The following is a 15,114-nucleotide window of genomic DNA, read 5'->3' as shown; positions in this document are numbered from 1 at the left end:
AGCACGGGACCCGCCGCGGTTTTCGACTATGATAGACTTTTTAAATCTTTAACATGCCTTATTTGGATTTTGCATAAGTTGAGGAAAGAATGGCTAGGAAGATGATATGCGATGAGGAAGAAACTTTGGTGCAACGACCACAGTATGATGAATGTCAGCCTTCCTCGTCAAATGCTGTCAATACCCCAGCTGCCTCTACTGAAGAGGAATTCATCAATCCGTTTCACTCTCAACATCATTCACCCATTGATGAGCTATCTTCGAACTTGGAAGATAATCTGAATGTCAGTTAGGTTCCGACTACGAGAATTCACAAAAATCATCCTCTGGAAAATGTGATAGGTGATCTGTCCGATGGTGTACAAACAAGACAAAGCTTGAATGAGCACACCTGTGTTTACACAAGCATTAAAGAATCAGGCATAATCAACGAATGCTTGTACACCTGCTTTATCAGCCAGATTGAACCAAAGAACTATCAAATGGCTCTCAAGGACAGCTCGTGGGTCGAAGCCATGCAAGAAGAATTAGCCCAGTTTAAGAAGATGGAGGTATGGAACTTGGTTGCAAAACCAAGGAATGTGCATGCGATTGGCACAAAATGGGTCTTCAAATGCAAGAGAGATGAGATAGGGATTGTTATCAGGAACAAGGCGAGGCTGGTTGTTAAAGGCTTTAATCAGCAAGAGGGGATTGATTACAATGAGGTGTTTGCTCCTGTGGCAAGATTGGAGGCCATTCGTTTGTTTTTGGCATTTGCTGCTCATAAGGAGATGAAGGTTTTTCAGTTAGATGTGAAGAGTGCGTTCCTAAATGGTAAAGTCGATGAGGTTGTGTACGTTGAGCAACCTCCGGGTTTTCCTGACCCTGACTTTCCCGATCACGTGTACAAGCTAAGTAAAGCGCTGTATGGACTACATCAGGCACCTCGAGCCTGGTACTCAACGTTATCCGACTACTTGCTTGAGAATGAGTTTGAAAGAGGTAAGATTGATAGCACATTGTTCTTCAAGAGAAAAGGGAACGACTTTCTACTGGTGCAAGTCTACATGGACGACATTATCTTTGCTGCATCAAAGGTCGCCATGTGTCAGGAGTTTGAGGCTGTCATGAAGAAGAGATTTGAAATGAGTGCTATGGGTGAACTAACTTTCTTTTTAGGACTGCAGGTTGATCAGAAGAAAGATGGTATGTTCATTCATCAGACGAAGTATGTCCATGATGTTCTCAAACGTTTCAAGATGGAGGACAGCACTCCATACGATACTCCAGTCTGCGTCAACCACAAATTGGGTGCTGAGTCAGACAACGATGCAGACGTGGACCCAACCCAATATCGGGCTATAATAGGTTCTTTAATGTACTTAACTGCTTATAGGCCTGATATAATGTTTGCTGTTTGTCTTTGTGCTCGCTTTCATGCAAACCCAAAGGAATCTCACTTGAAGGGTGCGAAGAGAATATTGAGGTATCTCAAAGGCAAACCTAAGCTGGGGTTGTGGTACACAAAAGGAGGAGACTTGGATTTGGTCGCCTACACAGATTCTGATTATGGAGGGTGCAATCAGAGTCGGAAGTCTACAACTGGTGGATGTCAGTTTCTTGGTGGCAGACTAGTGTCCTGGCAATGCAAGAAGCAGACCTCAGTCGCAATTTCAACCTGTTAAGCAAAATACATGGCAGCATCCAACTGCTGCTCCCAGGTTCTTTGGATTCAACAACAGTTGCGCGATTATGGTCTGAATTTTACTCTTACTCCGATTTGCATTGATAACACTGCTGCTATCTCAGTAACTAACAATCCCGTTAAGCATAGTAAAACTAAACACATTGACATACGTCATCATTTTATACGGGATTGTGCTTAGAAGAAACTGATTGAGCTCGAAAAGGTTGATACGCTAGATAATTTCGCTGACTTGTTTAACAAAACGTTTGACAAAACTAGATTTCAAAACCTTGTTGAGCTGAGTGGGATGATCAATCCCGAGTAACCATGCTTTATGTTTTTGTTTAAAAAATAATAATAATAAAAAAAAAACGTCACTATCGCTTAGAATTATGTCGGTTGCCTTAGTTTGAAGGACATATCTTCGGATATGTTTGGTCCTCATTTCTACTTGTTGAATATAAGGATAGCCATTAATCAGATGACTGAAAGTGACCGGGGCGGTTTATGATGTGTTTTTATTCTTTCGCTGAAAATTAGTCGATCATACTTAGTTAGAAGGACACATACTTGTATGTGGTCGGTCCAGCTGATCCATTGGATCTTCAGGATAGCCGTTTACCTGAAAACTTCAATTTGATCGGGGCGATTGAAGTTAAAAATTTTTACGGGAGATGAATTTATTTTTCAAGTCTACTACTTCGTAAGAAGTACCTTTACTATGTTTATCAGAAAATTGATCCAACCTTGGAAAGTGATAGATATACTGATTCTGTGTGCTTAACTAGTGAAGTTATAAGGCCTAAAAGACTTTAGAACAGTCATTGTATGTCATGGTAGCTTTTTATGGTGCGTAAAAGTAGAAGTGATACTAACTAAATCTACTCGATTTTATGTGGAAACTTCTTATGAGTTGTGCATGTTTCCATATATATCTTTCCGAATGATAGGCAGAAAAGCGATTACCCAGTCATACACGAGCCCGTGAGTGTTCTGATTCCCGTGAAGATAGCGTGTCAAGAAACTGCAGTGATCCAGATTCGGGACTTGCAGTAGTTTATCTGAAGTTGTGTAAATACATAAAAAAAAAAAAAAATTTGAGACATTCTGGAGTTCATAATATTTATGCTTCTCAATCAAGGTGTAAGAAAGAGAATGGGAAGCAAAATCTAAAGATCAAAGAGTACTTACTATTTAATCAGACACTACGGGTCGAGGTCAACTCGGGGTGACTTGGGGAAAGCCAAATACGCTTTGAGAATAGATAGAAGGTATCATAATCTCTGAGTTGTTGCCCATTTAAAATTTTGAGCTTAATTGAACCTAACCCGTATCACAGAAACGATGAAAACCATTCTAAGTTATTTACCTGCTTACAACCTGTTTCTTTATGTCATAATACAGCTAAACACGGATCTGTGTGACAGTCACGTAGTTAGTATGATTCCTGTTCGGATCTTTTCTAAAACATGGTAGTCCCTATCGAGACTGAAATTTGATCCCGTGTATTTTATTTTTAAAATTTTTCTGCTTATGTAGTTGTTTGATTTTATACCTGGTTACTTGGTCTTGATCGTATCATTTAACGCTTTACAGGATGTTTTAAAACTTAATTGCAATTTGTTCAAATTATAGGGGTTTGTTTTGAAAATTTTCATATATAGGCGAACTTATCCATAACTTCGCCTTCAATAGGCGAAATTATCCATAACTTCGCCTGTCAAATTTTGACCCTATATAAAGAAGTTTTAAGGTCAAACAGTATCATTATTTCAAAAACCAGCGAACTTAACTTTCTTGTCAACCGGCGAACTTATCGTTACTCTAACCGATCATATTTCATCGATCAATCTGTGTTCTCTTTTCAGATTCTAATCCGATTAAAGGTGTGTAGGGTTCTAATATCTATGTTTTTGAGGTTAATCATCGGTCGTTTCGACTCGATTATCGACCTCGTCTTTCGAAACCTTAAACACCCGATTTCAAACTTGTTATTACGTGTTCGTAATATACCTGAACGTCTAAAACTTCATAAAATCATGTGTTACGGAGTCCTCGATCTCCAATTTCATCATCTACACGTCGTTCGATAAACCTAACTGTTGCCGATTCGAATTCGGCGAAGTTACAGTTTAGGCGAAGTTATCCGTAACTTCGCCTGAGGTTTAACTTCGCCTGATTATAGATTTTGAAACAGTTTATGAGGCGATATTGTGGTTAGGCGAAGTTATCAATAACTTCGCCTGGACCTTTTTACTTAACAGTTATCAGACGAAGTTCAAGTTGAGGCGAAGTTGTTCCCAACTTCGCCCCACCTCTAACTTCGCCTATACAGAATAAATCACAACTTCGCTCATGGTAACAAGCGAACTTGTGATTTGCGTTGACGTGTATCTAACTTAGTCTGTTTGATGCAGATATGGCTGCTGTAGGTGGTGCAGGCGGAGATGACGGTGGTGATAACCAGAGACAGTTCTTCCCGGGTCACAACATGTATATAACATTAGACCCGGAGGCGAGCGGAGTTGATGGTTTCCGCAAAATCATCACATTCTTACTACGCTCGCGTATATTCCACGCGATCACTACAACACTGCCGATATCCTTGCCCAACATTGAGGATTTTTGGCAGACCGTGGAATATGACTGTAGAGTCGAGCCCCCGATGATGCGCGCAACAGTCAACAATCAGATTGTTCAGTTCTCTTCTGAACAGATCCGGGCGGCTTTACGATTTGGAGATGAGACGAGGGATGACCCGACAGAGTTTGTGGCTCCTTTCCGTGAAGGAACGTTTTTGAGGATGGGATACTCTAGTCCCTTGGGAGATACTCAGAGAAAGAAAGGGTTTTTACTTGACCAGTGGCGCTTTCTCATGCATGTCATGATTTTATGCATGTCAGGGAGAAAGGCGGGCACTGATGGCATGGGCGCGACCATGCAGTCGGCGATGACTGCTCTGACTTACAACAAGCGATACAGCTTTAGTCACATGGTCTTCTATGAGATTGATCGTCAGAGAAGGGCGATGGTGCGCGAGAGATTCATCATGTATCCAAGATTCCTACAAATGATCTTGAATCATGTTGCTCCAACGCTACCTCAGCGCCGTCCGATCAGATACGTTGAAAGTGTGAATAAACGGATCTTCGCCCAATGTAGATCTTCGAGTGCGAGGAGCAAACCTGAGCTCCGTCCTCGCCATACTCCACTGTTTGGGTACTTAATCAACCCAGGGTATGTGCCTGCTCGAGGGGACGAGTTTCGGGACCCGACACCACAACTGGCAGGAGCACCTCAAGCTATACCTGCTGCTCCTGTTGTGTCACCGGAGGAGAACGTTGACCTTGACGCAGATTTTGGCGGTCAAGGATTTTTTGACATGGAGAGGGTTGATCCAGAGGAGTACGTGCAAGTCTCGGTTGAGAGGGTGTCGACTGTGAAGGTTACTAGGACAGCTGCTACGGTGGCTGGTTCTGATGAGGCAAAAAGGATTTTGGTAACACATGAACGGACTCATGGGAAAAGAAAGAGAACTGATGATGATAGCGAGTCAGATTACGAGGAAGAGGTACAACAGTTGATTCGGAGATCAAGAAGGGAACGGACAGGTGCAGGATCGGGAGCCGGTGAGAGCTCGAGGGTGGTACGTTTCACTCCACCCGCACTGTCCGGTATGACAATGGTTCCCTCATCATTACAGGTTACAAGGCCAAGCGCCACGGACGTTCCGGTGGTGGCTACCTCATCTGCCTTTGGCCTCCCACCAACTTCATTCCAACTACCGACTCCTGAGATCGTTTCGTTGCCGCCGCCGACTGTTACTCCAACGGAGGTCGTGGCACACTTTATTGAGTCGACTGTTGTGGCCACTGCAGGGTTATCGGTGACGATACCACCTGCGGTTACGTCTTTGCCTACTTCTGAGGTCCCGGTTACATCGGAAATCCCTCCTCAGTACACTCAAGATATATCACATCTGAGGTTTGATTTCGATGCAACTTTATCAGACTCAGAACGAATAGCAGCACTTGAACGGGTCGTGGCAGAACAATCAAGGATAAATCTTATCCAGACCCAGGCTATTCAACGCCTAGTTGCAGAGAATCAGATGCAGTCGTCCCTGCTGGTAGAACATGGAAAAATCATAGATGCTTTGAAGGAGTTCTTGGCATCTCAGGGGGAGACGAGCTGTAAAGGCGATGAGTTGAGGACGAAGAAGCGCAATGATAGAGACGATGATCCCAATGCATCAAAAGGTGCAGGTGGTGAGTTGCCAAGAACTGTACAAGCTCTTGGGACTTCCACAACTCAGGGGGAGTCGACAACTGCAGCTGGTGATGATGATGTGGTGGTAGTGGACGTAGAGGAGATGGATGATGAGTTGGTTGGTGATGATGATGTACTACCGAGTGATGAGATAGAGAAGATTGGTGCAGAGATAGTGATTGATAATGATATTGAAGAGGGAGAGATAGAAGAAGAGAATGTGGAGCATGAGATACCAGAAGTAGATAAGGTAGATAGGAGTCAAGATATTGGGAATGATGAGACTGAATGGGAAGAGCAGCCTAGATGGAAAGAAGGCTATGCTCAGTGGTTCGTCAAAACGAAGAAACCAGCGGTCCCTACAATATTTAAGAAGAGTTACAACATTAGAGGCTATGCTGAAGCGAGAAAGGGGATTATTTGCTGGATATACGATGAGCAGTTGAGGCTCTTCGTGATTAAGAGATATGATGGCGTTCAGTACTTCAAAAGATTGTTGAGATCATTGAATACATTGCCAGAATGTGAGGTGAAAGACTTAGCCAGATTGGGATTGATAAACCGAAGTGATGATAATATGGCTAGAGTTATTCGGAAGATTGTTTGGAAGGAAAGTATAAAAGAGAAGAAGTTTGAGCTGTTGAAACCACAAAAGGGAAAACTTATCGAAGACAAAGATCCGGTGCCTTAAAGAAGTGCCGATGAAACAGATGCCCAAGGATGTGCTCAAAGATCTAAAGTGGTGGTATGTTGATTGTGAAACAGCTGAAGCAGTGATGGAAGATGAAGATGAACAAGAGCTGCTAAGAGTTTATGATCCGATGCATCTAGTGAACTTGTCGCAAGCTGATCTGCAGGTACTGAATGAGAAGAAAATCTTTTATATTCCTTATTGGAAAGACGAAGCGAAGAAATATCAAAGAATTGTATCAGTTTGTGTACGCGAAGGAGTTCATGCTTGAAGATGAAGATGCAAGGTCGTTGAAGATTACAAGACACGTGCTTGAAGATAAAGAGATGAAGCTACTGCCAAGGGGGAGTCTGTTGGTACATGATGTCAGTAGTTCAGTGTCTAGTGTCTGTAATCGAGTCGTTTGGATTTGAGTTTGTATGTAGGCGAAGTTGCTAACAAGTTCGCTGATATGGGCGAACTTGTTAGACAAGCGAAGTTAGGGACAACTTCGCCTGAACATGCCAGGCGAAGTTGTCGTGATATATATGTCCTAGGTTACGGCTTAGAGAATATAATTCAACGAGTTTCGGTTTTAGTAACGAGTCAGAGAGGGTCTGTATTTGGTGATCTTTGTATCACGTGTTTAGGGTTGCAATATAACGTGTTTGTGTTTATTGTAACGTGTTTAATCGTTTTGTCTTCTACGCTCGTAACGTCTTATGTAGGGATTCCGCACCTACGTAGAATGCGATATCTCGTGTAGATCCGGCTGGGAACCTACAATATTCATGCAAGTAATACATGTAACACACAAGTCCATATATGAATTGTAGTTTTGTAATAGAAGAAACAATTCTTGAATTTTAATAAGGATACATATGCTACCCCAAATCATTAAAACATTAAAAAGGGGTCATGAAAAACTCACCTTATGAATAAGGTAATAAACGACGAGGCTTGTAAGCGTTGAAGAATGCAACAACGGCAGGAAAATGAAGTTATTAATATGATTTAAGTATTCTAACGGCAGGAAAATGAAGTTTAAACGTTTGAAATACTTGAACTATTGTTTATAAGTCGTAATTATAATTATTGCGTTAACGGAACGATTTCTAGTAAATTAAAGTTTACTTTACGTTTATTAAACAATTTTTAATAACGACTTACGAAAATGAGAAACTTGATTTTTACATGTAAAATGGTGAGATATATTTTATAGTTAATTACATAATTTTTATTTAATTTAAAAAAGGTTTTTATGAATTTATAATGATTTTTAATTTATTAAAATGTTAAATAAATACTTGAAAAATAATTACCAAAATTAAGTTTTTGACCCGGGTTAGAAACCCGGGTCTCCGCGTTACGAGTTCCAAGTGTTACCAGCTGTTCCAAGGGAAAGACATCCAGTTCAGTTTGGTTTTTAATCTTGTTAGTGCACGGATTTGGTGTCCGCAGCTGTTCGAATAGGATAGGGGTTGTTTAGTCTTTACATTAATGTATAAGGCACATTCGCTAAGGATGTTTAGCGAATGGGCCTCATTCATTAAAGACTAGACATATTCGTTAATGTAACAGCCCATTCGTTACTACAGTGTAACGAATGGAGGCTCATTCGTTAAAGTAATGCCCATTCGCTAAGGATGTTTTGCGAATGGGAGGTCATTCGCTATGGGAAACCTCATTCGTTAGTGATGTTAACGAATGAGGAGGACTGCCTATAAATAGGCCTTCCCTAGTGAATGTGCATAGAGATCTGTGTCATATTTCTCTGTAACATATCTTCATCATAATGTATCAATCATTAACCTATTGAATGAACACGACTTAACGTATCGATTTGCGACTAGTTCCTAGGCTCGTAAAACGTTCATATAACGTTCTCACAAATCTTTATATATACTAACATATTTTGGTTTTCAAGTTTATATTACATAACAAAAAAATAAACAAGTTCACGCGTGACCCGGGTTCGAGACTGGTAACAAATGGGCACAACCAGTTGGTCTAGAAGTTCATTTAGTTATGGAATAAGAAAAAAATATATATATTAACTTGCTAACTTCATCTTCTTCATTCAAACCTTAAGAATTCAATCTCAGATTCTGTTTGTTGTTTGTTTAAATTAGTTTAGGGTTTTTAATTATTAATGTAACGACAGTAAAAAGCATATACCAATTACCTAAAAATGTTTTTGTTTGATGAAGAACAAGGGTTGCCAGAAAATTTAAGATAGTCTCCCAATTACAGATAACTCGGTGTATTTGAGAGGGGTTAGAGAGAATGAGCAAGTTGTTATGATGCTTAGGCACCTATTTATACTATCAATTTGAGCGTGTACGCGTTAATTCCATTAATGGTGAATCCCGTGAAATCCGGCAACGATTACGGGTTGTTTTACGGCAAGGAATCACAATTAAATAGTCGGTTAATGTTTTATGTCAATGGAGAAACACGTTTACATATTTATTTGGTTAAAACGACGAGGTTTGGTGGTGTTTGGGTTACCTCCGGCGCCGATTCCGGCGGCTGGAGGGTGGCCAGAAATAAACGGGGAATAGGGGGGGCGGGGCGGGTAGGGTTTGGTCAAAATAATTTTATATTTTAAATAATAAGTTACACTATTAGCCCCTGAAGTTTAATGAACACTTTAAATGAAACTTAATATCTTTAAAGTTTTTAAAGTTTACAATTTTAACCCTAACTTTATAATTAAATTATATAGTTTTCTTTTTCGGATTATTTATGCGTTTAAGCGAGTTATCGACAAGCCTAGAGACTTCATAAGTAATGGAACCTAGTAATAAATAAACAACGTTTGAACATAAATGTCGAGAATACTTTATTAAATGACCAATAATATATCGAAACGACCCATCGAGTCGGGTTTACAATACAAATACAAATAGAAATTTGACGAATGTCACATACAGACCCTCAAAGATATGTTTCGGGCTTGTGTCATCTATTTTGGTGGTAATTGAGATCGTCACTTACCGTTAGTCGAGTTTTCTTATAATAACAGTTATCACGCCTCGATTGGGATGCCACCGTTTGAGATGTTTTATGGGCGGAGGTGTAGGACTCCAGTCTATTGGGGCTCCATTGGTTAGAAACAGTTGGGTAGTTTAGAGGTCGTTTAGGCTACAATGGAGAAGCTTGATAAGATTAAGGCTTTTATGAAGGCCGGACAAGATCGTCAAAAGTCCTATGCGGATAAAAGGCGAAGGCCTATCGTGTTTGAGGCCGGTGATCGGGTTATATTAAAAGTTTCTCCTTGGAAGGGTATTTTTCGTGTTCGTAAGAGGGGGAACCTTAGTCTGAGGTTCATAGGTCCGTTCCGTATCTTGTCCCGTGTTGACGAGGTAGCGTATAGTCTGGAATTACCCGACGAGCTCGCTGGGATTCATCCTACTTTCCACGTATCTCATTTGAGGAAATGTTTGGCAGATGAGGAGGCCCATGTGACTCTTAGTGATATTTAGCTCGATAGCCAACTGAATTACATCGAGGAACCTATCGTTATTCTTGACCGTCAGGAAAAGCGTTTGAGGAAAAAGGTGATTAGACAGGTGAAGGTGCAATGGAGGCACCGTAGGGGCTCCGAGGCCACTTAGGAATCCAAGGATGAAATGATGAAGCTCTACCCGCATTTGTTCCGGTCGCATCGGGATTCGGGGACGAATCCCATTGTAAGGGCGGAGGGGGGTGTGGACTTGTAACGCCCGTTAATTTTTTTTAAGTGTTGGAAACTATGTAGAGTTTGTATAATTTTCGGGTTTGATCCGGCATTCGAGGACCTCCTCGTTAGTTAATTAAGTTAATTTCTTAAACTTTCACCCAAGTTATCACAATTTCCAACTTAAAGGGGCTAGAGTGTAAAATTTAGTTTTATAACACAAACCCTAATCCCTCTATGATTTCGGATCGGCAGGAGCAGCAGCCAACCTCACCCCCATTTTTCTTTTTTCCAGACAAGTTTAAGGTGTGAAATCCCAATTCAAGGTTAGTTTAACATCCCTACTAATCTTTTACACCTTAATTTATCATTATAACTCGCTTATTGGTCGGAAATCGGTTGCTATAGGCTTAACCGGTGGCTGCCCGTTCAAGCATCTTTCGGGGATGTTTTGATTGAGGTTCTTGCTCTATAATCTTTCTAGCTATATCCAATATAACATACTTTAATATCGTGAGCATTGGTGTTCGTTTGATTGGTCGACTAGCGATAGATTGAAAACTAGTGTACGGTTGTCTAGATTGTTGAATTGTTGCGTTTAACGCGAGTGTTGAAGGAATTAACAACCAATTCATTTCGGGCAGCTTCGGTTTGATATACGTGCTGTTGGAAAATTAATTTTTTAAGTATTGGGGCTGAATTGGTTGTCGGTTACTCAAACGGGTCGGTACAACGCGGATTCGCGTTTATTTGATAATTGGTGCGTTGTGCTTGCGAGTTACCGACCAATCCAACTCGTGTAGTGTCATGTGAACTTGTTGGCTGTGATTTTGTTAAATTTGGTCCACAAGGGGCTGAGTTGGTTGTTAAGTGCTTAAACAACTCATAAACGCGCATATTCGTCTCACCTAGCAACTTCCGTGGGTAATTTGGGAATTCTTTATTCCCGGGAGTACCTAAGGGTCGCTTTGGTAAACACAAGGCCCCGGGGGCTGTTATAATTGAACTTAGTGAGGTCAAGGCTTTAGGTAACTCAAACCATGTTAGAACGCCTCGTAGGATAAACGTGTCCTTTCGGTATCCTTAGTAATTATTGTGTGTAATCCGACAGGCGTGTGAGTTGTGGGATTACTTAGGGGTTCTCTAGCTCGTGGTGATTTTGTGCCTCGTGTCAGGTGAGTTTACGATGCCCCTTTTTACTCTTCTCAAGTTTTGGGCTAGCATACACACTTAACTGAATTTACTTGTTAAATTGTTTAAATGATTTTGCATAGGCCTACTTGTATTATGGTATATCTTGGGATGATACACACACACACACACACACACATGCATGTGTTACCCTATGGCCTATGATTTGTGATGTTGATTAGTTATTAGTGACTAAGGATGGATGCGTATGCGTATTGTGTGTTGGTATATGGTGTATGGTGATCTTGGCCAGGCCAAACTATACCTATTCAGATTCTAAAATCCTGTGGAGGGCCTTGGAAAGCTCGTGAGAGGGGAGGCTCGTGTGGCATGAATCACCATCATATTGAATGTTGCATACATGATGATTTTGGCCGGGCTAAACTAAACTACTCAGGTTCTAAAATCCTGTGACGGGCCATGGAAAGCCCGTGAGGGGGGCAGCTCGTGTGGCATAATCATCATAACGGGTCCCTAAAATCCCATATCACGTTCTTAGGTCGTACGCATGTTCGACCTTGATTATATTATTTAGTTGTTATTCATATGGATATATATATATATATATATATATATATATATATATATATATATATATGGCTACTTATCATTTATCCATTTGCCTATTTGTTCATATCCCGTAGTATACTTTGATTCTTGGAATGATTTATATATATGTCGTATACTAAAACTTAAAGTCACTCAGCTCAAGCTGACTTTGTGTGTATGTTAGTTTGAGTTTTTGGTTAAGAGAGGAGGAGATTTACCGCTTGGACGTGCTCGGGACTAGGTCAGTTGAAGGCATATCTAGTCGAGGAAATTAATAATGCAAACTGTTTCTTTTCAATTATTACTAAACGTATTCAAATTTGGTTTTGGTATTTTTCCCGGTTTTGGGAATCTTGACATTTATTATTTCGTTGTTATTTACTCTGAACTGGTTTTAATGAAACAACTTTTCTTGGTTTTAAATGTTTGCGAAAATTTTTGGATATGATTACCAACTGTAGGATTCTTGAGATTCGGGGTCTTACACTTATCGGTTGGTTTATGGGAAAGGGTGTCATTTACCTATTGAGCTAGCCCATCGTGCTCTATGGGCGGTTAAGAATATTAACCTAGATTATGAGTGTGCAGGTAAACAAAGGAAGTTGAACATATGCGAGCTAGAAGAATTAAGAGATGAGACTTATAAATGTGCATCTGCTTATAAAGACAGGATGAAGAGGGTTAACGATGCTAAGCTTAGAAGAAGAACGTTTGAGGAGGGACAACGAGTGTGGTTATACAATTCGAGATTGAAGCTTTTCCCAGGAAAATTGAAGAGCAAATGGACGGGACCTTATCAAGTCAAAAGAGTGGGAAAGTTTGGAGTGGTTGAAATTGAAGATTTTGATGATCATCTAAGGCAAGTGGTGAATGGCCATCATTTGAAGCCTTATTTGGAAGACACGGATTTGAACAAGGAGATACACGAGACGGAAGTCTGCTTCTTGGCGGACGAGCCGACCTATTCGGTTGACTGAAAGAACCAAGGGATGTTGAGCTGTAGACATTCAATTCAGCCCTAATCGGGAGGCAACCCGACACTTGTAAGTTGTATTCCTTGTATATTGAGTCTAGTTAGCTAACTATTTTCCTCAAATCGTGCAGTGTAGAGCAAGGCTCGAGTGTAGGGAAGCAACATGTCGATCGTCATTATGGAGAATTGGTATGCACATGCATCGCTAGAGGGAGCCCCATGTACGTAGTGACTGGTATTTGGCGACCGAAGTTGGTGACGGGGGAAAACAGCTCAAAAGTACAACTTCGTGCGGCGCGAAGTTGCCTGTCTTGCCTCTTCGCGCTACGCGAAGATGCCTGAGAGTCAATGGTCAAAGTCAAACAAGAAATTCAAAGTCAAAGTCAATGTTGCCTACCTGACATCTTCACGCGACGCGAAGATGCTCAGATCTGACGGAAAAAAAGTAATAAAAACCGATTTCCTATCACTTTCACCATATATTTCTTTTCTCTAACCCTATCCACACATCACAAATCCTGCCGCCACCACTCTTGTCACCACCGTCGCCGGTCGCCACCATCACCAACGTCACTTTCATTGTTTTCATCATCTCCATTTAATCCGATTAGTAGGTATGTGGTTCGTTTCGTTTGCAATTGGTTTGTTTCTAGTTTAAATTGTTTATCTCGGATTATTTGGGGTTGTTAATTGCATTTTATTGGGTGTGTATTTGGTTGGGATTGACGGGTTTTGTTGATTTAGTGAATATTTGGTGTCGGTTTTACCGGGTTGTGTTTACCGGATCGTTAAAGTTTTTGCCAGAAATTGGTAAAACTAGATGTGTTTTTGAAGAATGGTCATGTTTTAAAGGTTTTTGGGGTACCGGAATATTTTCCGGCGAGATATCGGGTCAGAGTTTTTGAAAAAGTTTGAAAGTTTTCGACATAGTTCGTGTTTTAGGCCCGGTTTTTGATATATGTTGGTAATATTGTTTGTTTTTTGGGGTAATTGAAATTTTTTCCGGCACAATGTTAGTGGAGAGTTTTGAGAATTGAAAGAGTAGGTGTCGGTTTGTGAAGATGAATGAGTTTAAAGTTGTTGGTTTGTTGGTTATCAAAGTGTCGGGTATGATTTTTTTTGAAAATGACATGCTTTGTCTTTGCACGTGCATTTTGAGGAATTGGTTATTTCGAGTCCTTTATTTTACGTTTATCTTGTTTTAAAAAAAAATCAAAAATTCAAAAATAATTTTTATTATAATTTAGATTATTTTTAATTATAAGGTTTCTCTAGTGGGGGGCCAATCGCGACCGAAATGCTATACAATTGTCGCCCGTAGTTGTTTCAACATGGACTTACTTGGTATATTTATTTGCAGATGTCGAGGAAGAGATCCAAGCAGCAGCAAACGTTTGATTTTGCTTCTCAGCAGTACAGACGAGTACCGATTAGATATGAGGTAGATGAGATTGAGGTTTTCGGGAGGCAACCCGACCTTGTACTCAGGTACGTGTATATTTTTGTTGTAGTTGAACTTTGAGGGTGTAGTTCACTACAAACCCTCACGAGACCATACTCGCCCACCCAGGCTACCGGGGGGTTTAAAGTGTAACACCCCGGCTAAAGCGGAAACGCCTGAGTGTGACGTACAGATTGTTCAAACACACATGACACAATTTGGTGACCATAATAACATTATTTCATTTAAATCTTCATGTAACACAAGTTTATTAAATAATACAAGTTGTAACAAATAAATAAACAAATGATAAGTTTTCTTTGAATATCCCATAAGCATGCTATATGTCTTCTAACTTTCATCCTCGTATCTCTATACCTGTAACATATGTATAAAATAAAGTCAGCTACGAACATAGCTGGTGAGATTCCCACAGTTTGATATAATACGTAAAAATCATACAATTCATGGACAAGTGATAAACGAGCAAGTAAAGTCCTTTCCAGTTGGTATCAACCAACGTACTCGGGTAATCGTGCAAGTATGGTCCTTTCCAGTTGGTAACAACCAATATACTCGGATAATGAGGCCCTTTTCCACTCGATACAAATGGACCTGAGTGCAAACGGGGGCGTATGATCATACCTATTGAGGCAACCACTGAGCAAGT

General features: G+C 40.5%; 1 protein-coding gene across 1 annotated transcript in view; it reads left to right on the top strand.

Moving 5' to 3' along the window:
* The window catches only part of LOC143635074 (uncharacterized), a 37,822-nt gene extending 24,815 nt beyond the window's left edge, over positions 1 to 13,007 (top strand). Inside the window, exon 4 of the mRNA XM_077102976.1 lies at positions 12,619 to 13,007. Within this exon, the coding sequence (XP_076959091.1) occupies positions 12,619 to 13,007 (389 nt within the window). The remainder of the gene's footprint in view (positions 1 to 12,618) is intronic.
* The last annotated feature ends 2,107 nt before the right edge of the window (positions 13,008 to 15,114 follow it).

Source organism: Bidens hawaiensis, unplaced genomic scaffold, assembly GCF_021521415.1.
Source record: "Bidens hawaiensis isolate Kalapana, Puna unplaced genomic scaffold, B.hawaiensis_p1.1 tig00007409_1, whole genome shotgun sequence".
In the NCBI taxonomy this organism is placed as follows: Eukaryota; Viridiplantae; Streptophyta; class Magnoliopsida; order Asterales; family Asteraceae; genus Bidens; species Bidens hawaiensis.
The sequence above is the reverse complement of the archived record's forward strand: the minus strand, read 5'-3'. Positions and strand labels throughout refer to the sequence as shown.